A 25,283-nucleotide genomic window follows, 5' to 3' on the forward strand; every position below is an offset into this window, starting at 1 on the left:
CTCCCCAGGGAAAATCAGTCACCAAATCGCACCACCACTGGTCTGGCTGCTAGTCCAGGGCTGGCGCCGGCTGAGAGTGCATCTGAGCACTAGAGTAGGAGACTAAAAAGTTTGGATTTTTAGTATAGCTTTGTAACCTGCACCTTGAGCCTTTGCAAAGGGGAAATCCTGAGTCCAGAAGCAGCCTGACTCCTGCATAAAGAGGACGCTTGATAGCAGCGATCATCAGCCCTTCTGCAGTAACTGAGGAGTCCAGAGTCATCTCTGGACCTGAGGATCATTCGCAGAGTTGTGAGGGCACCATCCTTTAGTTAGCTAGTCAGAGAGATTGTTTAGGAGATCCTCCTACTCCTTGAGCTGTGCCCTCAAGCCAGTGGGTAAGAGCTGGGGATTTTATTACCTAATGTCTATTAAACCTGTGGAGGGACATACCAACTTAACCCACTTGTGAGTCTTTGGGGCTATACTGAACCCAGTCAGCCAAGTTGCTAACTGTTGCACAGAAGATATTGTGGTCACAAGTCACCAAGGGCCCCTACAAAGTACGCATACCAACTGGATGCTAATTTTTACGTTTGCTATATCAGGGCACGTGACTGGGGGAATTCATGGGTATTATCAGGGTGGGCACAAGTGTCCCTGAGAATAGTGTTCTACCCTGTTATGTTATACTTATCTCCTGTTTAATATAATTACTGTGTTGAATATACTGTATGTATATATGTGTGTGTGATTTCTTGGGAGTCTGCAACTATCTGGCAAGTAAGTGGAGGTTACCCTGTGGTTAGAATTTTCCTCCCAAGCTTCCCTGATCATCCTGCCAGGAAGAGGCGGGGGCTACGTGGGGTGGGATGGAGGCACCTCCAAATACATTCATATTGGAAGAAAATAAATAAGTTGCACCCTACTGAGTGGGAGGCAGGATCCAGAAGAACCCAGGCCTGTCCATCAAAAGCCGCAAGGAGATGAGAGCTAAAGGAGGTAACTGGGTGGATAGGGGGCATTACAATGATATTTCTATATACATAAAGTGTACCTCTATATTTTAGTATTCTGTTTGGTGTTTCTGTGCTGTGTAATACAGCCATTTGTTAGGTACTTTAGCTATTCAAAATCAGCTTAGCTCTTTGAGTACCGTATTTTTGAATACCATAATTGTAAAAGCAAATAGGTTTCTGATCATCAGTTTTATTTTTAAATATGCCTCTGAGCACCTAGCAATCTATCTGGCTGATACACATTCTTTTGAGAGAATACTTATACTGTAAATTCAGACTAACAAAGGGAAGATGGTGCTGACAATCTACCAATGGTAGACTCTTACTAAGTTCTCTCACCTTCTCCTATTTTAAGGTTCTTACTTTTGTTTACAAGTCCTATCTTCTCTTAAGCGTGAACCCACTTACACAAACACCCATCCCCTGCCCCCAGCTTCCCTCATAAGCTCCTGTCACTGGATGTGACAGTACCAAGTGCATGTCAGGATAATTAATTGTATCATGAGGGCTTGGAACATCAGGCCCAGTTGTCTGTACACATTTGTATAATGAAGCCAGGCCATTATTAATTACATTTTTTTAATTGCCTTATCTACTATTTTTGTAGGGATGGATTGTCTTTTTAACCATAATTGGGAAGGAGGAATTCTGGAGCAAAATCATTTTTTCCAAACAGCTCAAAGCTGAATCCAGTTTTTTCCAAGAACAAAATATTTACATCTCGAAACCACAGAAAATGCCAGTGACTCCTAGAAAATAAGAATCCTCTGAGGCTTCCCATGACAGCTGGGACCCAAAGCATCCAGCAGAAACTGCCTAGATTTGAGTAACCTTGAGATAGGTTATGGTGCTTTAAAGAGAAAACATCTGTCTCAAGGACTGGGGTGCCCTTCCAACACCTGACTGATGGGAGACCACTTTACCAGTTATTCCATTTTGTCACAAGTTCTCTCATCCCCCTCCAATCCCCAATTCTCTTTTTCTGTTGAGCCAACAAGAGTGCTAATTGAAAACACTGTGTGAAAATTAGAAGGCTGATGAGCTACTGAAAATCCCAGACCTAGATCCACAAGCTGTTCCCTTTCATAAATAGAAGCAGTAATGCCATTTCTTTATTCTGCTGGGAGCTCAGTCATCTCTTAGAACTACAGTCCGTTCCATCTGGCTACCCACTGGAAGGACAATGAGCTTTTAGCTTAAGCCACTCTGTAATGGGGAACATGTAATTAATTGCACTGTGCAATATCACAAAAGGTCACGACCAGGAAGGATGAAGACTCCTGCCTTTATATTTGCAGATGAACCCCATTTCATAACACATTAAGTCAGAATTTTAGTTGCATTTATACATGCCATTCATAGCGCAGAATATGCTGGGATGTACTGTACATATTCCAAAAAAATCCAGGCCTGTGTACTTACAGCAACAAAAGCAGGTAAAAGATTCAAGCCCAGGATATTCAGATCCAAATTGCAACGTTATAATCCTGTTGTTGCCCCACAAAGTATGGTAATCTGTATATAGCATGGGGAGGTGTATTATAGTGCAAAGGCTGGGTAGTTTTGTTTGCTTGCTATTCATCAAGTCTCTTATTAAGGCTTTTCTAGATGGTGAGCAGCAAAGCAAAATTTGCAGAATCGTGATCTCTGAAATACTAAATGCATATGATAAAGATGTATTGGATCATTAAACCTCAGTAAATGCTATGGGTGGCCTGACCCAGTTATATCTTGCTTAAGTTATCTGTATACCTGGAGGTCCAAAAGAACACAACATGTAACCAATTTGACAATTTCTGCGTGCTACAGACTTGCTAAGTGTCCATAGCAAAACTGGAAGCTGTTTTAACTTTAGGAATTGGGATTAGCTGGTGAACAGCCCTTTGCTGATAACAGGATTTCTCAATGACTACCAAAACTAGCAAACACTTACTGCAGAATTCTTCAGATTCATCATGCTCGACAGAGAAATCTTCTTCACCATTATCATCTACCACAGTATCTTTAGTCAGTACATCATGCATGCAAAGGAATGTTCCTCCTTCTCTGTTCTACTCCAGACTTTAGCAGTCTTATTCATCTGATACATCAACCAAGATGTCGAACAATCCTGCGATATACCAAGCACTTAAGTCTCCCTTAGAAATCAGGGAGCTTTTCAAAGCCATGAATGGGAGTAAAAACACCCAACTTCCATTGAAAATGGTTGAGCATCTCACTGCTCTTTGTGCCTTTGAAAATTTCCCCTCATTTATTTCCAGGCTTGGTGCAGAGGATGTGGCGTAGGTGCTGGTAAGCAAACCAGTCTGAGCAAGGGGGTGCTTACCCAAGTCACTAGCGATCAAGCCGGTTTACAACCTCTCGGACCGTGGCTATGAGATTCTCATTCTCCTGTGGGTTAGCCAGAATAATACTGTGCAGTCTGTTCATGTATGAGTCAATGGTGTCCATTGTGGGGGTCTCCCCACTGCCTACAGTAAATATAGTGCAAGCAAAAAAAAAAAGCCACAGAATATTTAGATAACTACAGCAGTATCAAACATTACCGTTCTAAGGACGGTTTGCATAAAGGCAAAAACATATTGCACACAGTTAGACCCAAAAGAAATGTAACTGAAATAAAGCATAAATCTTTAGCAACAAAAGCCCAGATCCTCAAAGGTATTTAGGTGCCTAACTTCCATTGATTTCAGTGGAATTTAGGAGCCTAAATAACTGTGAGGATCAGGGCCAAAGTGATCATATGGCAAGGGTACACAGCAGTACTGTTCTCTTTGTCTGCACCTGTAAAAGACCCTCTGGGACTAACAGCCTCCTCCCACAAAAAAGAGAAGAAAAAAACCCCAATTGCAGAGAGTAATTATATTAAAAAGTTACAAAACTGGGAGACAGTGCCATTAACTCTAGCCCTCATCCTGCATCCACTGTCAGGCTCTAACTTGCAGCACAGGAAAAGTTTAAAAACAGACCTGCAGCCTAGAATTACTAAACCAGGCCACGGAAAGTAAATTCACAGGAACCAGTGACATACAACTAAAAGAGAAGTTGGACTTAAGCAGTGGTAGAGAAGCCCCATAAAGAAATGGGGATTACCTGGTAGTGGCACTCCTGCAAAGCTGCTGGTGAGTGCTTGCCGTAAGGTCTCCAGATGCTGCTGCAGCACTGTGTTCCGGCTGCGCTCCTGGATCACATCCACCTCCAACTTCTCCACAGCAGTGCGCATACTCTCCACGTGCTTCTGCAGGGCAGCATTCCTCTCCTCAAACTCCATGTTGGATTTACGCAGCTGGCGCAGCTCTGCTTCCCGTGCTGTGAACACACCCAAAAAAGGTATGAAATAACTGTAGAAAGTAGTCCTGTGGATGAGGAAGCAAAATGTTCAGGGATGTCCACTCAGCGGAGGATGATTAAAAAACCAGTGCTATTTTGGGCTACATATGAAGAAGCATCACACCACAGAACAGCGAGTTGATAATGCCTAGAATTCTGAAGTCAATTCTGAATTCAATTTAATACCAGAGATATTGACAAATTAGAGTGAGTTCAGAGCAGAGGAACAAAAATGAATAGAGGGATTGATTGAGAAAGGAAGATTGAAAGAACTACTCTGAATACTTTCAGCACACTATAGATCAGCAATATAGTGGCAAGGGGGCTAGAGACCAGCAACTGACTACAAGTATTAGCAAGGTGTACATTTTAGGTGCCTGAAGGTGACAGCTATTAGAGTATGGAATAATCTCCCAAGGGAACTAGCAGAAACCCCATCACTTCAGACATATGAATCTATGAATATAAAATCAAACCCTACAGCAATGGAGAATATATTGTAGAACAATTTTGGCTGGGGTCATAGACTAGTTGGCCCAAAGAGACTTTCTCTGGTCTAACTTCTGTGGCTACAAATTAAAATGTTGCTAACTAGCCCACATTATTTGCTCAACAATTTCAAATATTTCCTCATTCTAACAGCAACTGCGACTAGGAAAGACTGGGGAAATAGCATCTATATGAGCTTGCCTACAGCTTGTACACCAGCACCATTCTCCACAGAGAATCCTGTTGGAAGAGGGAAGGCCTGGAGTAGCTGTCTGCTCGTCCATTATAGTCCTGAGAGATACTGTAACCTTACTAACACACTGAGCCACCTGACTTCACTCTTTATGCAAAGCACTTTCTCCCATCTCAGCCAGGCTGACATCCCTGTGGCAGGGCTGGTGAAAACACTGCATGAGTTTAATTCACCTTTGCTGTGATTCAGGAACTCTTCTGTGAAGATTGGGATATCAAAAACAGACCTCTCCTTTGTGTCTGCTTCTTTCTGCAGATAGAAAGTGACATACAGTTAAATACTGATAATTCTCAACTGCTAATAAAAGAAGTGACAGATCTATCAAGAAAACAAGAAGAAGGATGGAGATGATTCCAGGAAGCCCCTTTCTCTAAAGAAGCTATTGGTCAAATCAAGCACTGAACTGGAGATGACAGGGACTCCCATCCCTAGAAAGGCATTTGAGAGGTATAAGGGACGTGGGTGTTTGACAAATATAGATCACATGGTTCAGATATTTCATATAACCTGCCACCTAATTGTTTTGCCTTAATGAAACTGCACATTACACAAGGCTTCAATACTTTCATAGCTATTCTTGTGAATTCATCCACCTCTCCAAATTACCATACTGTAGAGGCTTGTTCTGAAGTAAGACAAGATGGCAGATAAAGTAGATGATAGTTATGATAAGTTTCACAGCTCTGTTTTTGACCATCAGTGCCAAGATACCCAGCCGCTAGTTAGAGAACAGGGAAAGGAGCTGAGAATAGAAAAGGGAGAACCTTGCAATGGGTCTCACAGTTCCTTGTTTGTGTCTGTTAGGGATTGCAGAAGGTGCAGAGGTGACATATTCTGCCTCAGAAATAAATACAGGAGCTACACAATACTTTAAATGAGCCATATTTTAGCCAAGCAACTATTATTCAGACAGTTTTTTTTACCATGGGTGAAAATAGACAGACACAATGGTATAGAATTTTTGCAAATTGACAAAGGGAAATATTGCTTTTGACAAGCAAGGGTGAGGTGGCTTGTTTTTCATTTTCTGGGGGGAGAGAGAGGAAAAGGGAAGGGTGTTTGTGTGTGCTTTTTAAAAAACAAACATCTGCTCCCTGGCACTCTTCCGGGTTCCTGATTATAGTGGAACTCATGCAGATCTCCATCATTGAGGGAATGACTTCAGTCATTCAGGTTTCTACCCTTTGCATGCTGCAAAGCCAAGCTCTGCAAGGGCAAGGTTCGTAAATCCACAACTGTACAGGGCATTGATTGTTTTCTCCCAGATTATGGGCACAGGAGTTAGCAGGACTACTGCAGAAACCATGACCTGGGGGATAATTCCCATCCCACCACCTCAAACGCACAATGTTGTCAATCAGGTGTACATTAGGGGTATTACGTGTGTATGTTGGAGGTTGCCCCTAGCTCTCTTAACAATACACTGTTGGCAGGTGAGCAGCAAAGCAAAACATACAAAATCCTGACCTTTGAAGTGCTGTCTGCTGACAGTTCCAAGATTAGGACTCCAGTAAGTTTTACTGTCCTGCCTGGGCACAGAATAGAAGCATCGAGAGATCCTAAGTCTGTGAGCAGAGAAGGCAAGTGGGAGATAACACTAAGCTGAATACTATTTGCAACAATATTTGCTGAAGGTCATCTTTTGTGGTCCAAGGACTGCTTTTTCTGCTAGACAGAATGATGGTATGTACCTGCACCCTCACCTATTAGTTAATTGTGTGTAATAATGATGTGACTGCACCTTGGGAGATTGCGTATGAGTATATAAAGGATGTGGCAACAAACTAGACAGTGTTCATACAGATTTCAAGCTTCTAGTTATTATATCCCCAGATTCGGCGTTTTACTAGAGGGATGTGGAGGGAGGTGAAAAGAGAACAGAAACTATAATACTGAATAGTGCTGAACCAATTCCTCAACTTGGGTCCAGCAGGGACTGTGCTGATCGAGGTGTCATTATTATTTATTAAGTGCTGATAATGTGTGTGGTGGAGCTAGGCAAATTTTTTTGGTGAACAGTTTATTCACCAAAAAATGCAGTTTCAGTTGACACAAAATCTTTGTGAATCTGTGTCAAGTTCACCAAATAGTTTCAAATGAACTGGGAAAAAAATGAAATGGTTCAGAAATGTCAAAACGAAATGTTTGATTCTGAAGCAACCCAAAATTGTTCATTTCGATTACCGGCATTGTGACAAAAGCAGAGGAGGACTAGAATCACAAAACAGGGAAAGGGAGAGGAGGTGGCAGTGGCAAAAGGCACTTTTCTAACCTTTAGTCTAGTGGTTAGGGCATTCGTTAGTGATGTGAGAGGGCTTGGTTCAATTCCTCCCTCTGCTTCGTGTGGAGAAGGAATTTGAACATGGGTTTCCCCCATTGCAGAAGAGTGCCCTCTCCACTTGGCTGTGGGATATTCTAGGATGGGTCTTTCTCAGCATCTGCTGATGAAGTTCTTCCACTGTTTTTAAATAAATAGTCACTGAAGCCAAGACTTTAACCTGGCCCTCCCACATCCCAGGTGAGTGCTCGAAGCACCAGGCTGTAGAGTTATTCTCGCTTTCTGTCCCTGTCCCAATGACTATTCATTGTCATACACAGTGGCAATCCATAGTCATTCATAATGACGATGAATAGTTCAAATCCCTTCCCCTCATCAGGCAGATGGGGTAATTGAACCCACAGCCCTCTCATATAACTTATGAATTCCCTAACCACATCCCAGATAGGTGCCCTGGCCACTGAACTAAAGGTTATATGGGAGGCTGCCTTCTCCTTCTCCTCTTCAGGGCAAAACAAACAGGTTTCATTTTGATCACACTTGAAATTTTTGAGTTTTTGATTCATAAAATATTTCAACAAATTTGGGGTTTGGTTCAACCCAAAACAAATTTTTCGGAATTGCCAATGAACCAAAAAAAATCCATTATTCACTCAACTCTAGTGTGCAATGTTGTACAACACAACAAATGAGACTGTCGTCTTTTAAAATAGAATTAAAACAAGGAACAGGACCACCTGGGATCAAAAATTTAGTAGTTTTCTCAAGTGTAGTGATATCAGCACCTGGTACCCTGGTCAAATTAAACTCAGATAATTACATTCTAAAATTCCCTTGCAGTTTTTTTTGCAGAAGGTAGGCTTCACTTTCTTTCTGGAAATGTGGTGCAGTGGTGTTGTTCTGTACAGTTAAACAGCTGTCACAGCCTACCCAAGAGATGACTACATTTCAGTGGTAAATGAAACAATCCCAATTTACGGTTTTTGTGTCTATTAAGTATGCAAGCCATTTTAAAATCCTCAGAGATAAAAGATGCAATATAATTGGAAGATTTATTTATTTACTTATTTACAGAAAAAGGCCAAGAAAGACAGACAAAATGCAACCCTGAAGAGTTATTATGAAGGCAATTTTTTCTTTAGGGATTTCTAAAAAGTAGTTTAAAGTTCATATTTTTAGTGATGCCTCAGTCATAATTTCTACAAGTCAAAAGTAATATGAATAAATGTTTGTTTTCAAAGTATATATTGATGATGTCAAAGACACAGCCGAGCTTTCTTGTTTGATAAATTGGGGCAACTATAATAAAACTGCTGCTGAATATAGGAACAAAGTTAAGCATTAGAGAAGTTGCTACTGAAAGCAGAAGGTTCTCAAACCTCTAAAACATCTTGGCTGGTAAAATGCACCAAGAAATCATTCCTTCAAAACCGTGTTTAAAGCCTGAGATAAAATGCCTCTCTCCTGCTTCTGCCACCGCTAAGGTCTTTTATATTTGAACACCTTATGCTTTAAATGAAATGTCAAACATGATTTGGTACCCAGCAGAAAAACTAAGTGGTTAACAGCCTATCAGGGAATTCTGGCAGCTAAGCTTAGTGTTTCATATTGGTGTCTGGCTCATAAAGGGGCTAGACTGGGGTGAAGCGGGTGCCATTTGGCAGTCAGCCAAGATAGACGTGGCTAGATGGAACTTCAAAAACCTTCCAAGTGTTTACCTGAGTAAACTGTCAGAGTCAGTTTATTTATTTTTTACTTTCTTTTTTAAAAAAGTAAAGCTGAGTTTCATAATGTGGTAACATTACTGCTGGGAAGCCCTAGATTCAAAAAGAGAGCACAAAGTTCATATGCTAAACACCAAGTGGGCTTGTACTCAAGACTGAGAGCAAAAGAAAAAAAAAGTTCTGATTTTCTGAGGACCTGAAGAGATACAAAAATGTCACAATGGCTTTCTTTATTGCACCCATTATCTGCCCAATTCTAGTGCAGGTTACTGCAGAAAAAAAAAAATCTCAGGATGTGTATTCAGAAAATGAGGAGTCATGTACAGCAACAAGCCTGGCAATGTACTCATCTGATCTTAAAGCCTCGAGACAACCACAAACTAATTTCATCTAGAACTCCAGAGTCTCAGCAATAACACACTGGAATGCTGGCAATTATGCAGCTTGCCCTCCAAGCGCTTTTTGCTCTACCAGCCTAGGCAATTCATGCTTGATACTACTAGCTGTGTGCTGGAGGTATTGGCATGGACCAGTAATGGCTCCTACAGACTGAAGGGCAGAGGAGAGGGTATTACAAACATTATATATAGTGCCCCAGGGTAGAGATTCTTCAGGTACAAAATAAAAAACATTAAAGCAATTAGATGAAATTGCTCAGTATCTGAAAGGCAACAGAGAAACTCTACTTAACGGAAGACTGGTAATGAAAACCCATCAGCACTCTTCCATTGCCAAGTACATTACCCAGCATGTAAAGGATTCTCTTGGGGGCTCAGAAATACTTAAGCCACTCTGAGGCTTGCTCAGGGGATTAAAATCATAAGGATTTGATTACCCCTTCATTGAAAAGGCTTAATATGTTCAGGCTGAGTGTCGTTTTCTCATTTCTCATAAATTAAAAGAGAAACAAAAAATTTATTGTTTCTATCTTTGTCCTTAAATGAGAAGGAGACATTTCCAGAATGTCAGCCTGGAAAATTATTCATTGGGCTGTTACACTGACATTGGCATTAGGGGATTCAGAGACACACTGGACTTGAAATTCTTAAGAGGGATAAAAGAAAGGGAGTACTTGTGGCACCTTAGAGACTAAACAATTTATTTGAGCGTAAGCTTTCGTGAGCTACAGCTCACTTCATCGGATGCATACTGTGGAAACTGCAGAAGACATTATATACACAGAGAATATGAAACAATACCTCCTCCCACCCCACTCTCCTGCTGGTAATAGCTTATCTAAAGTGATCACTCTCCTTACAATGTGTACGATAATCAAGTTGGGCCATTTCCAGCACAAATCCAGGTTTTCTCACCCTCCGCCCCCCTACACACAAACTCACTCTCCTGCTGGTAATAGCTAATCCAAAGTGACCACTCTCCCTACAATGTGCATGATAATCAAGGTGGGCCATTTCCAGCACAAATCCAGCCTGGTCCAGTCCACACAAGAGATCCACTTCCTGGACACTACAGTGCTAATAAACAATGGTCACATAAACACCACTCTATACCGGAAACCTACTGACCGCTATTCCTACCTACATGCCTCCAGCTTTCACCCTGACCACACCACACGATCCATCGTCTACAGCCAAGCTCTGCGATACAACCGCATTTGCTCCAACCCCTCAGACAGAGAGAAACACCTACAAGATCTCTATCAAGCATTCTTACAACTACAATACCCACCTGCGGAAGTGAAGAAACAGATTGATAGAGCCAGAAGAGTTCCCAGAAGTCACCTAGTACAGGACAGGTCTAACAAAGAAAATAACAGAACGCCACTAGCCGTCACCTTCAGTCCCCAACTAAAACCCCTCCAACGCATTATTAAGGATCTACAACCTATCCTGAAGGATGACCCAACACTCTCACAAATCTTGGGAGACAGGCCAGTCCTTGCCTACAGACAGCCCCCCAACCTGAAGCAAATACTCATCAACAACCACATACCACACAACAGAACCACTAACCCAGGAACCTATCCTTGCAACAAAGCCCGTTGCCAACTGTGCCCACATATCTATTCAGGGGACACCATCACAGGGCCTAATAACATCAGCCGCACTATCAGAGGCTCGTTCACCTGCACATCCACCAATGTGATATATGCCATCATGTGCCAGCAATGCCCCTCTGCCATGTACATTGGTCAAACTGGACAGTCTCTACGTAAAAGAATAAATGGACACAAATCAGATGTCAAGAATTCTAACATTCATAAACCAGTCAGAGAACACTTCAATCTCTCTGGTCACGCAATTACAAACATGAAGGTCGCTATCTTACAACAAAAAAACTTCAAATCCAGACTCCAGCGAGAAACTGCTGAATTGGAATTCATTTGCAAATTGGATACTATTAATTTAGGCTTAAATAGAGACTGGGAGTGGCTCAGTCATTATGCGAGGTAGCCTATTTCCCCTTGTTTTTTCCTACCCTCCCCCCAGACGTTCTGGTTAAACTTGGATTTATGCTGGAAATGGCCCACCTTGATTATCATACACATTGTAAGGAGAGTGGTCAGTTTGGATGAGCTATTGCCAGCAGGAGAGTGAGTTTGTGTGTGTAGGGGGGGGGGGGCATGAGAAAACCTGGATTTGTGCTGGAAATGGCCCACCTTGATTATCATGCACATTGTAGGGAGAATGGTCACTTTGGATGGGCTATTACCAGCAGGAGAGTGAGTCTGTGGGGGGGGGGGAGGGCGAAGGGTGAGAAAACCTGGATTTGTGCTGGAAATGGCCCAACTTGATTATCATACACATTGTAAGGAGAGTGATCACTTTAGATAAGCTATTACCAGCAGGCTAGTGGGGTGGGAGGAGGTATTGTTTCATGGTCTCTGTGTATATAATGTCTTCTGCAGTTTCCACAGTATGCATCCGATGAAGTGAGCTGTAGCTCAGGAAAGCTTATGCTCAAATAAATTGGTTAGTCTCTAAGGTGCCACAAGTACTCCTTTTCTTTTTGCGAATACAGACTAACACAGCTGTTACTCTGAAACCTGTTAATAGGGATAGAAGATTGAGGGTATGTGGGGAAGGGGAGAAAGAAGGGAGAAGAGAGGTCTGTTTGAATGATATCTTCCCTGTTATGGTCATATGCGTACCTCTCAAGTGCTCTGTATTATAATGAATACTCCCTATTTGGTAGACAATTTTTGTTGTGCTCAACTACTCTGTCAGACCATTTGCCCTGCACTGTACTCTACCTTATAGACATCATCAAGCAAGCCCTCCTCTCCTAAGAGTGGATTCGTCACTTAATGGAAGCCGTGTCAGTAAGGAGGCATGTTTTTCTAATCAGCTGCACGAAGCTGGGGTTATTCCGGTTCCAACAATTTCAGAAAAGGTGGAGCAGAAGAGCAGGGAAAGAGAAGAACACAGAGAACACAGAGAGAAGAGAGGTACTTGTGGGCAGAAGAAAACAAGTACATAAGGGTGTCATGACAGGCCACACAAACAGTGCAATGTCATAAGGAAAGGGAAAATAACACCACTGTAGAAAGTCTTGTTACATTTGAGGTTGGTAAGGTCACTTTTGATTAGTGTGAAATATTGAGCATATAATCACAAAATCTCAGTTATTTTAAACCAAGAATAAAGTTCACAGGAGTCACTGTTCATTATGTGTAATATTCCACATAAAAATTCATGACTATGGGATTTATGTGAAGATTAATCTATATACTTTATTGTGATTAATTCAAATTTACTTCATTTTTTGGTCCTTTGCTATACATTTTGAAGGTCATTGCTATGCACATGCACTGTGTTTAAATGCTAAAGTGATATCAACATTGTCTATGGTAACTAAACTATTACCACTGAGGAAAAGCTTCCTTGACCCAGAGATGCTCCTAAATTTTTGCAAGAGATAATTTAGCAGATCCTCTCTGATGGTCATAGAACTACCAAAACAGCAAGCAATAGTGACTAGAGGAAGAAGAATAGGACAGGGATCCAGGAGCTCCTGAGATCTTAAATCTAATGGTGACTTGCTGTGCAATCTTGGACAAGTCACTTAGCCTTTCTGTGCCAGTTTCCTCCTTTGTAAATGGCAGTTACACTACTTACCTATATTAGGTCTTGTGTACGCTTGCAGTGGTGTGTAGGGTATGCATAGCTACACGCTGCAGTGAAAGGCGGACTGTGTGGTGTATAGCTACAAGTTGCAGTGGAAGGCTCTAGCAGTGGGGAGGCAGAGGAATACTACACTGCTAAAAATAGCAGTGTAGATATGGGAAGCACTGCTTGCATGTAGGGTATACCCCCTAAGATTCTGGCATGTCTGTAATCTATTCGCCTAAGCAATGCCTCACTGTCTACATTGCTATTTATAGTAGTGATAGCTAGACATGCAGTGTCTGTACTCTGCACATCACTGTAAGTGTAGACCTACTCTTAGAGAGTTGTTGTGAGGATTTATTAGGTAACTTGTGTACAGAGTTTTGCAAATATGAAAAGGCAGAAAATCCTGAAGAGGAGGGGAGAGGAGACTTTCAGAACAGAGTGCCTACCCGGCAGAGTTCCTAGCTCCACATGAGCAGTCCCTGCTCGGATGGAGCATAAGAACGCAATAGGGATGTGCAGGAGGTCAACTCTCTTCCATGAGTGCATTTAGATAATGATGATCTTTCAGTAGTCATATTACATATGTTGAAGGATAAGAATTAAGCCTGTTTGAATTTTTGAAGTGACTTGTCACATGAACACTGCTGTTAAATAGAATATTTATGTAATCTAAGTTAAATGGCCATTATCATACTTCATGCAAATTCTATTAAAACTTATGTGTGTTGTGTGTTTTGTACAAGTATTATATTACTGACTGGGACAGGGTTACACTGTTTTGTGGGGGTTACTAATAAAAAGTCAACTCCCACGTGGCATGCAGATTTAGGCACTTCATATTAGACATCCTAAGAGTCCATCTATTTCTAAAGGTTTGTCTGATAGGGAATACTTGGCTTTGCGGGTCAGTGGGAGAACGCATCTGAGCTGAAAGCATCCAACCAAAGCTGCTCCCTGGAAATGAAATGTATTACTGTTAAAGTAGACGGGAGCAGCAGAAATTAAAAAGTTGCAGTGGCTTGGCAAGTGACCATCCCAGTCATCCTTCCAATAAACCCACCAAGAGGTACCAAAACTGATGACTTTCCCTGAAAAGGGGGCTGGCTGGGAGCTCACAGAGGAAGAGCATTGGCAGGAAAGTCTCTTGTCCATATAGAAAAAGGGGATGATTCATCTGCTTGTTTTTTTCCTATTTGCTTGCTACAGTTTGGTGACTGTGAAGGAAGCACCTGGCCTGGGACCCTATGTAAAATGGCCCTTGTTGTGTTTGGTTCTATTAAAAGATTGACAATTACAGCACTTCAGAAAGAGGGATAACTTTGTTGTCAACCAGGATACAGAAGGTTTAGTGTCTGTTTAACATCAGGGAATCTAGAGTCTTGTTAAAGCAAGGCAGTATTTTTCATTACTCTTCACTTACTTGGTATGCTAACAGGTATTACAACAGGTCTCCCACCAACTTGGCCATTCCCCTCCCTTACCTTGGAAAAAGCCACATGGTGGTTGGTGCACTGGAACAATAACATAGAGGTGCAACTTATTTGTGCATGATCGGTCTATGACTCAAGCTGGCCATAAGAATGTCCTAGACCAGGGGTGGGCAAATTTTTGGCCTGAGGGCCACATCTGCATGGGGAAATTGCATGCAGGGCCATGAACGTAGAGCTGGGGCAGGGGGTTGGGGTGCGGGAGGGAGTGCGGTGTGTGGGAGGGGGTGTGGTGTGCAGGAAGCGGCTCAGGCCAAAAGGTTGGGGCGCAGGAGGGGTGCAGGTGTACGAGGGGGCTCAGGGCAGGGGGTTGGTGTGCAGGAGGGGTGAGGCAGGGGCTCAAGGTTGGGGATTCGGGTGCAGGGTGCGGCACGGGGCTCAGGGCAGTGGATTGGGGTGCAGGCTCCGGCCCGGTGCCGCTTACCTCGAGCGGCTCCAGGGTGGCAGCAGCACGCAGCGGGGCTAAGACAGGTTCCCTGCCTGCCCTGGCCCCGCACCACTAATGGAAACGGCCGGCAGCACGTCCCTACGGCCCCTGGGGGCAGAGTGGGGGGGCAGAGGGCGCTGCATGCTACCCTCACCTGAAGCTCCGAGTGGCTGCGGTTCCCCGTTCCCGGACAATGGAAACTGCGGGGGGCGGTGCCTGCAGGCGAGGGTAGCACGCAAAGCCCTCTACCCCTTCCCCTTGGGCTGCAGGGATGTGGTGCCGGCCGCTTCCCGGAGCGGCACAGGACCTGCGGCACCATGGGGGTGGCAATGCTGCAGGCCAGATCCAAAGTCCTGACAGGCCAGATCCGGCCTGCGGGCCGTAGTTTGCCCACCCCTGTCCTAGACATTACATGCCATATTTTCAAAAGAACAGTTTCCCATTTGCAGGCTTTTCTGCTTCCAAAATTTTCACCTGCAATTTTGCACCTGAAATTGAATTACACATACACCTCAAGTACGTAAAAGACACAATTATTCTGACCTACACTCAGAATTTGTTCTAGGTTCCAAATCACAGGTGTACGTTTTGCAATGCAAATTACACCTACAAAAGGAGAGGCTGGCCTCAGCCCTTTTAAAAACAAACCCTAAACTCCATTTCCAATTTGTTTCAGATCACTTATATCTGCATGGACTAGCTTCCGATTTAGCAGAAAGCACCAAAAACAGCACATAAATTACTCAATTGCACAAGACCCCAAAAAAACTGTATTGAAAGGGTGAGAAATTTGCATAAATCTATATCTAGGGCAGATCCTAAGCTGGTGTAAACTGTCATAACTCCATTGACTTCAATGGCAATTTTTACCAGCTGTGGTCCTGCCCGCTGCTATGTAGAAGAAAGTAAGGTATTTACCTCATGGTCGTGGGCAGTCTGTCGTGTTCCATCTGAAACAAACAAAAAGATAAGATGATCCTGGAATGAAAGAGAACTGAAGGAGAAAGTTAGCTGTACAAGTCAAAAGCACAGCTACACAATCTGTCTAGTTATACTGTAAGGGCTTTAGCACACAGTATCTCCATCTACCTTAGGTTTTTCTAATGTACCTGTCACAAGGCACACTAATGTCTACATAAACCTAATCACTCTGCATACACACACGCACACTGATCTAGGCAAACACAGACGAGTATGTTCTAAGCAGTGTAACTGTCACAGGCTTTATAAAAAAGTGTTTGATACCTGCTAGTTGACTATATGCCTGGATATTTTTATTACTCTAGCTAACTGTCTAGTGTTTATCACTCTAGCTAACAGAATTGCCATGCAGGGTCAGACCAATGGTCCGTCTAGCCCAGTATCCTCTCTTCTGAATGTGGCCAGAGTTGTCATGATACTTGTAAGGCACTATTTTTGTTATGGTTTAATACCTTGCCGGTGTGATTTGCCTTTCTGCCTGTCCTGTGCTTTCCTGCTAAAGACTTTGTAGGCCTCTGTCTTCTGGTACTGCTCCAGTTCCCGCATGTACCGTTCTTTATCTCTATCTGCTTCATCAAGGTAGCGCTGCAACAAGAAAACAGAGCCCTTCAGGAAAAAACCCAAACAATCAGACACATGATCATCTTACCTAGATAAACAGGAAAGGAATGGAGAAAAATGAGTGAGAATGCCTGAGAGATTCAGAACACGGAAACCTGAGAAAGGATAAAAACAGAGAGAAAAGCACTCCAGAATAGTAACATATTTTATCCAAATCAACATCCCATTAAACTTACTCCTCGACTAGACCGATTGCAATAGTTTACTTAGATGCTGAGGTGACTTGCTATCAGGCTACTCAATGCAGCCAAGTGCTATCTTCACATAGTCAGAAAATATTTATGAACTGGATATTTGTGGCCGGCACTATGTGCTGTTGAACAGGAAGCTCTGGTTATGGATCACCCTTAGGGGCTCAGATTGTTGCTAAGGTGTGTCAGTCTCCTGAAGCAGAGTACTGTGTTTTCTCACCTTCAGACCCCTAGGAGAAAGGCCGATACCATGCTGCAACACAATATCTTGTCCTCTCATCTGATGGGGGGACAGACGTAGCTACTATGAGTACTATGAGAACACGCAGTTTACAGAGAGAATAGAACCAAGAGGGATCTGTCAGTTTAAGCCTTAGTGATATTTCAGTCTATTTTTTAAGAAATAAACTTGAAGCATTTTCATACATCTGCTTAATGCAGGGAACTCTTGAACAATATAGAAACTGCTGGACTGCAAACCACTTAAAGAATAGCCATAACACAACATGGGAATTAACGGGACCCTTTCACCAAAATGCTCCCTTCCCTGCTATCATGTTTCAGTACAATATGCTTAAGGCTTTTTCCCCATATAAGTTTATATCATGCAGTATTATGCAAACCTATTCATATTACTCGGGCAAAACCGCAACAGTGACCTCATATGCTTTTATATCCATTATATCAACTAATATCAATTAGTATATCTGGCTATCACACATTCCATGCATTTGGGACATTATTTTGCCTTAACACTGTTGAGGTCACTATTAAGGTTTTGCAAGTTTGATGACACTCGAGTACATATTACTTCTAAGTGTCAGTTGGAGATGGAAATGAAAGCCTTATGTTAGCATTAGAGTGAATTATTGACAATGCTGTAGGCAATCTGAAGGTGGAAAGGACTCCACAAGTCTTACTCCTTAAGCTTCTTATAGCCATCCTTTTATGGTTTTGGGTGGATGGCTTGTGTCCTGCTGCAACCCTACCTGCCACTAAATGCAGTTTTTGTTTGCCAGTTTTCTAGTTATTTTTATACAGCTTTAGTGTACCTTAGTACATAGCTCCTCTGATAATGGGGAGAAAGATCCATAGCTAGATTGTTGTCACTTGATTGACAGGAGTAATTTCTTGTCTCTTTGGAGACCGGACAATGGAGAGAGACTTGAAACATGCTTTCCCACTGAATTATACAAGTACTCTCTAGTCAGCTGTAGAATACTGATGATCAGGAATTCTGGATTTGATTCCTGACTCTGGAAGAGGAGTGTGGTTTATAGTGGTTAAAGCTAGGAGATCCAAAGCCTAATTTAGTCACACTGAAAGGCAGTGTGGTGCAGTGCATAAGACTGGGGTTTGTCATGTTGGAGACCTGGGTGCCGGGCCTGGAGTGTTAACTTAACTGCTAACTTATTTCTTAAAAATGGGATTGGGAGGGGACCGCGGGAGGAGTGGAGGGGGAGAGTGTTCAGCAGCCCTTCCTTGTCTTCTAGGTTTGGATTCAGGATCTGACTCAATAATAAGGGTAGTCCAGTGAATTCCACAGGAATTTAAACAGCAGTTAAAAGAGGAAAGATTTGAACACCTGGTCTCCTCTTTCCCAGCCTTCCTTAGGCTACAGAGTTATTTGTTAAGGGAGTATCTTTTTTTTTGTTTTTTGCCCCTAGAAGTGAGTGACGGCAATCATTCTGCAGCAGATTTGTCATCAAATTCAGCAAGCTGACCTTGACACACATTTTCTGTTATGGTTAAAATGTTATCAAATGCTGTAAGGACAAACACTATCAATGTGTAACTGATATTCTAGGAATCTGCACATGAGGAGCAACAATGTGGACAAAGGACAGAAAATGTTTTAGATTTCTTGCAAAAAAGGTACAAAGAAAAAAAATGAGACATTTCGTTACAAAAAAAACCCAAAGGGTTTGATTGATTTTTGAGCTCTTATTCTCTTTGTATCAATTCATTTTTCATAAAAAAAAACATGAAAAATTCAAATAGTACCCAAAGTTTATAGTTTATGTTTTTGTTATTGCAATGAGATATTTACAAAATAAAGGTTTTAAAGCTTCTGTTAAACTGAACTCTGTCATGTAATCTTAACTACAATTAAGAAATCAGGTGCAAATAGTACAAATTTAGTAGTGATGCTGGCATCCGCTCCAGTGGAAGGAAGTAAAGGAACAAATCAAGCTGGCCATTGCCATAATTCACATATGAGGTATAGTGCAGAAGGCCTAGGTAAACTGATGAAGAGAGATTCAACCAGAATATGGTGTAAGAAAAACAAAATCTCATTCCTGGGACAGATTTTTATAGAGACTAAAATTAACAGAACACTCTCACTAGCACAAATTACAGAGCTATGCTTTCTTTACATGGCTAGCAGACCTTGAAAATGGACAAATACGTTGTCAAAAAACCAGCTCTACCCCAGCTAGCTGTAAGCAGCCCATCCCTTCTGGTCTGCCTATCTTTCTCTTCTGAAAGACTCATGCATGTCCTGCATATACCCTTGCACTGTTTATAGGGCCTATATAATTTTCCACCAGCAATGACTAGGGAGAGCTACTTTTGTCCCAAGAGGGTTCCTTCCTTTACCCCTTAAGGGCCTTTGCACCCCATCTAAAAACACCTTCCTAAACACTGTCATGGCCAAATACTGGTGTCAACTTCCTCAGTAAGCAATAGTGTTCCCATTAAACAATAATCAGTTCCCCAGCAAGGAAAAGGAAAGTTAATGGTACCCGTTTCTCCTCAGGAGGCAGCTTACTCCACTCATTGCCCAGCATCCTGGTGATCTCTGGGAAAGGGACTTCAGGCATCTTTGCTCGAAGCTGCTCCCTACGCTCATTCATGAATCGCACATACCCTGTGAGGGGGGATTTCGGGGCATTGCTGTCCCTAAGGGGTTTCTTCCTCTTTCTCCCTTTGGACCAGCCTCCTCGTTTAGTTCTTTGCTGCAAAATGAAACAGAAGAAAATTCAGACTGAATGGGGAAAAAAAAAATCAAATAAATAATTTTACCCCTGGAAGGAACAAATATTCACGCCTCAAACATTTTAATAAAGTGCATGTGGCTGCAATATAAGCTTCTTCACTTATCTTCTCTGTAAAGTTCAAACTTCACTTTAGTCTAATCGTGATCTTCTTGTAAACAAAGCCAGACAAATGAGCCTCATCATCAGAAATTATTTTGTAGCATCACTGCAGGTCCATGGGACAATAAGATGGTATCTTCATCATCCCAGTATGATTCTCTAGCTGTAGGACTGTGAGTTGAGACCGGCGCCACCACACTGAGATCGTACAACTGAACGACACTAAAACGTTTATTTAGGAATATAACACACACTGTAATGGAACTTATCTTCTTCACTGTCCTACCTCCAGCAGTGACACATACTAGTTACTTCAGAAGGAGGGGGGTGGGAAAACTAACTAACAAACAAAACCAGTGTAGTTGGACAATTGTGCTATATTATGCCATGGGATATTTCTTCCTGACCACAGCCTATAATCATTTTATGCCATGAAGCATGAGGAGTAAATGCTCATGAAATTGTCATCCTAGCTAATATAACTGCAGATGTTATTCTTATTCTAAATGGAAGTGCCTAATCTTTCTGGAAATTTACAAAGCTATTTGCCTCAGTATCTTACTGTAGAAAGTTCCGCATGTTATCTATCATACTGTATATTAACTAATATTTTCCCTTTTAATCTGTTGCATTAGGATATTATGTTTCCCAGTGTTCTTGTATCATGGAATAATGTAAACAAATAATGTAAATAATGTAGAAATACCACTGGGCCTTTCCTCCCATGCTCACTGTTATTATGGACATCATTATAAATTACTTTGAACTTTTAAAACTCCTTTCATCAGAAATTTGAAGAGCTTTACAGAAGCAGTTGAGTATTGTCCCTAGTCTACTGGTGGAGAAACTCTGAAGCAGGGCAGTTAAATGATTTGCTTGAGTTCTCTGAACTCCATGTTTCTGTAATAATCTCTGGACAATGCTATCTTCTTATGCTGTATACTGCTATCATGTAGCCCTTCTTTTATTCTTTTAATCTCTCCTGGAATGGAAGTTTCCCCTCCTTGAGGCTTCTTATTACTTTGATTGCCTTTCTTTGGCATTTCACTACTTCTGTTGTAGTTTTTTTGAGATGAGGTCATCAAAACTGAATATAGCTTTCAAGGGTGGACATAGAATCTGTCTGTGTAAAAGCACTTTGAGATCAGACATTTGCTTCAGTTCTTCAACTTTCTAAATCAGTGGTTCCCAAACTTTTCGGCATCATGCCCCCATTTTAATTTTCGTGAAACCCTCAGCCCCCCACCTCTCCTTTACCATCATCCAACCCTCCCTGATCCTTGCCCCCTGACCACCCCCTCCTGGGACTTGCCGCCCCAACCGCCCCCCAACAGGACCCTACTCCCTATCCAACCCCCCCTGCTCCTTGTCCCCTGACCGCCCCCTCCCGGGACCCCAACCCTTATCCAACTCCCCCTGCTCCTTGTCCCCTGACTGCCCTGACCCCTATCCACACCCCCACTCCTGACAGGCCCCCCCGAGACTCCCACGCCTATCCAACCCCCCCGCTCTCTGTCTCCTGACCACCCTGCCCAGAACCTCCTGCCCCTTATCCAACCTCCCCCTCCCCGCCCCCTTATCAGGCTGCTCTGAATGGCAGGACTGGCTTATTGGAAAACCTGGGAGGTGGACGGGTACAAGCCATGATGCCCGCATGGCGGCATAACTACAGGGAAAGGCGGACAGGAGGGGAGGGGCTGGGGGCTAGCCTCCCCAGCTGGGAGCTTCAAGGGCCGGGCAGCCTCGCGCCCCCTTGGAATTTCTTCACGCCCCCCCCGGTTTGGGAACCAATGTTCTAAATCATCAATATCAGTAAAGATGATACACAACTCCAGTCTAAAAAGCATTAGCAACACTTATACCTTTCATTAGAGTATCTCAAAACATTTATAGAGGTGGATAAGTGTGATTCTCCCCATATTACGGATACGGAAATTGAAGCACAGAGAGGTTGTGAATTGTCCAAGGTCACAAAGTAAATCAGGGAAAGAACTGGGAATAGCACTCTGGTCTGAGTCTCGGTCCCCTACTCAAATCATTAGATTGTACTATTTCCCCAGAGAAAGGAAAGAAGGAAAGGTAGGCAAACCACTGAAATAGTGATCTTGGTTTGCTAAACTAAGGAGTGCCACAGACATCGCTCTTGGAGGGTCTGCCTGCTATGTTTTCCTGACTATAGGAAAGTGATTGTGCAACAGAGGAGAAATAGCTATAGAAAGTAAAGATATGAAAAAAGCCTCCTGGATATGGTGGATGGATGAAAACTGGTAACCGACAAGAAAAAACTTGACTGGATAAAGTGACGGATGGGGAGGAGAGCCCATGCTTTGCTCTCTCAATCAATAAGTCGTTTGTGTTAACTACATTATTTCAGCTCACCTCTTCTTCAAGTCTCTGCTCGCTGCTTTCAGCTGTATTAGAAGACTCATTTTGCAGCAACTGAACTTGTGACAAGTCCTCCACAAAGTCTGGGTTGTTCACAGACTGCGAAGCTCCTCCACTGTGTGACCCCTCAGAGTGGGCTAACCTGGAAAATCAAGTTGTGTGAGAAAGCGCAGGCATTATCACAGTAATCTACTTCCCCTCTGCTCCTCTGAACTGTGCAATGATGTTGCAATTATCATGCAACTTTGAGGCCAGACAAAAGGTGAGACATTACAAAAACAGCAACTCAGACAGCTGTATGTTCCATCTGGCTATGTGATTTCCAGGCCACTGTCTACAGCAGTTACCAGGGATTTAGATAAAGCTCCCCTAGGTCCTGATGGAGACAAAACAGTCCTAAGAAAACTAACTTTCGGAGGAACTTGTGCTTGCACAAGTCAAACACAAACAAAACTAAACGCTATCTGCTTCAAAGAATAATCAAACATGCAGTCATATGAAGGAAAGTTGGGAGCAGGATTGAAAACACGTGAACCCTGCAGCTCTGTTCAGGGGAACACCAGCAGAATGACAAAAAAGGTACAGAGTAGAGAGTCTTATCTTCATCCTCTTCCAAGTGATTGCACCTTCTTGTATGCATTTCCTATAGCCCTGTATAAGTGTTCTGTGCCATTGGGGTTCCATGGGATTTGGGATGGAACTCTTTGCAGTACTGTCTCCTGTTGACACACCTAGATATCTGAAGCAGACTCCAGTATCATTAGTTCCCACTAGGCCCCTGAATGGCTGTTATTCTTCAGTCAAGAGATGATGAAGATGGCATTTCAGTCAATGGCTGCACCCTGCAGGAATCAGGCTGCTTGTGGTATGGAGGCCAACAGTGCAGCTATATGGAGGTATATTATCTATGTGGATCCCCAGAGATCTGCATGGATCTTGGGGACTTGCTGATTTAGGGCAACAATCCACTGGTCATTCTAATCACTGTTCTTAATGAAATAATTCATAGATCTGAACAATTTTGAGATCTGCTCCCTGTGTATATTCAAAGCTATAGCTGCTTAGTCAATGGACAAAAAAATTTTTATTACTTTTTTCTCCCGTTAGTGACGTAGAGCTAACATAACTACAACAAAGCAAGATTAATTCTTATTCTGGTTTGTGCAACATCAGACATGTACAGAGAGCTGCACACCTCTACAGCACCTTATTCTGAAATACATATTAGTTGGGCCAGGTTTACTGATAATGATACACAACCGAGAAACAGATAGGCTTGACTTTCAGATCTCAGGTTGAGATTACAGAGCCAGCAGTTAGAAAAAACAAAACAAAACAAAACAAAACATGGTTTATTATCATTAAGCATACAGAGAGAGAGAGAGAGAGAGAGAGAGAGAACACCTATAGAACCCCACAGTGATATTTTCAGTCACTTTAGGCATCACAATCTTCCAATATACTAACAAATACAGAGCAGGAAAAATTTCAAGTGTGGTGCATGGACTTTCAATGAAAGGTGATGAAAGATCATTCCCTTAATCCCTCCTAACAGCATGTCAAGATTCCTACATGCACCACACTTCGTGTCAGCAAATCTTGAGGCCCAGAGATGTGGGGCCAAGTTCGGACCTGGTATAAGCAGGTGTCTCTATGTTTAATTACACAGAATTGTACCTGCTTATGCTAGATGTGAATTTTCCCCTTGGAGGTCTAAAGAATAGAAAAGAAACCTGTTAAAGCACAACCATGCTTAAAAAAAAAGTATTCCTGAAAAAGAATCTAATCTTTTGTTGTTGAGTACTTAAGCCAGGGCCACTGCTTTATAGCCTGTGCAAATAAGGACAATTTGTTTGATAGATAGGAAGAGTATTAATTTATCAGTTCTGTTCTTGGACATCCCTTAATCAAGAATGTATCTTTAACAGAAATTCAGTGGTGCCACTGGAGCACAATAAAGAAAACAATCACCATATCTGCAGACCCGCTCTAGAAGGCTGTTCTTGGAAAGCAAGATGTTACAAATACCAGAAGAGTACAGGTGAAAGAGAAAATTAATGGCGCTCAATCAGTCTAGTAGCAAGAGTGTACAATCAGGAGTACTTTCTCTGGAGAGTCTGCAAAGAGACAATATCTGTGAGCTGAATTTAGAGCAGCAGTTGCTTACCCAGTTGTGGGCATATCACTGCTCTCCTTTGAGCCATCATCATCTGCAAACAGTGGGGGTAGAGATGAGCCAGCCATCAGGTTCTCCATACCTCTGTGAAGAGGAAAGTGGAAGCAAAATTAACATTTGAATTACTTCTCACAAGTGTCCTGCCCATTTAATGATCGGTCTTTGCAAGTATTACTTAACTGCCAGTTCTTAAAAGCAACACAACACATCAGCCTCAATTTAATCCTGCACCCTGGTTAATCTTTTGAATTATTTGGACCTAAAAGATTTGATTGTGTGACATGAAGCTACCAATTTATATTACTGGGTTATCCCAGGTTGGTCCCATCAATCAGGTATTTATAATCAGAACTGAAGATTGTTGGCATCTTAGTGGGAAATAACATTCTGCCTACCTACCTAAATCCTCCTTGCAGTTTCAATTTGAGTTGGTGTTTTCACTTCCTCTCCTGACTCCTGTACTTTCACAATGTATTGTTATGCAATATTTGTTGCATTGTGGAGGAATAACTTCATGAATACAAGCTTATTTCATACCCACCCCTAGCAGAACATATATAAGATCACTGAAAAAGAAATCACTACAATTATCAGAAAAAGTTTCACCCTGATGGAAAGAGAAAAATTCCATTCCTACCCTTAGAGTACGCCTACACTGCAGAGTTACCAGGGCTCTTACACTGGTTTTGCCCCAACCCCACCCACAAAAATTTCTCACCCACATAGAGAGGTGCTTTCACAGTAATCTGTTTCCTCTCTGCTCCTC

At 42.4% G+C, this 25,283-nt stretch overlaps 1 protein-coding gene across 4 annotated transcripts in view; it reads right to left on the reverse strand.

Annotated features, from left to right (window-relative positions):
- Positions 1-25,283, reverse strand: part of HMG20A (high mobility group 20A) — a 71,033-nt gene that overhangs the window by 4,933 nt on the left and 40,817 nt on the right. For all 4 annotated transcript variants that reach the window (XM_077828534.1, XM_077828533.1, XM_077828537.1 and 1 more), the window contains 8 exons: positions 24,509-24,601; positions 22,336-22,483; positions 19,603-19,815; positions 16,496-16,628; positions 15,981-16,012; positions 5,244-5,319; positions 4,092-4,307; positions 3,325-3,469 (listed from right to left, as the gene is read on the reverse strand). In XM_077828534.1, coding sequence (XP_077684660.1) covers positions 3,333-3,469; positions 4,092-4,307; positions 5,244-5,319; positions 15,981-16,012; positions 16,496-16,628; positions 19,603-19,815; positions 22,336-22,483; positions 24,509-24,597 — 1,044 coding nt within the window. In that variant the 5' untranslated portion in view covers positions 24,598-24,601 and the 3' untranslated portion in view covers positions 3,325-3,332. The remainder of the gene's footprint in view (positions 1-3,324; positions 3,470-4,091; positions 4,308-5,243; positions 5,320-15,980; positions 16,013-16,495; positions 16,629-19,602; positions 19,816-22,335; positions 22,484-24,508; positions 24,602-25,283) is intronic.

This window comes from Eretmochelys imbricata, chromosome 10, assembly GCF_965152235.1.
Source record: "Eretmochelys imbricata isolate rEreImb1 chromosome 10, rEreImb1.hap1, whole genome shotgun sequence".
Taxonomy (NCBI): Eukaryota; Metazoa; Chordata; order Testudines; family Cheloniidae; genus Eretmochelys; species Eretmochelys imbricata.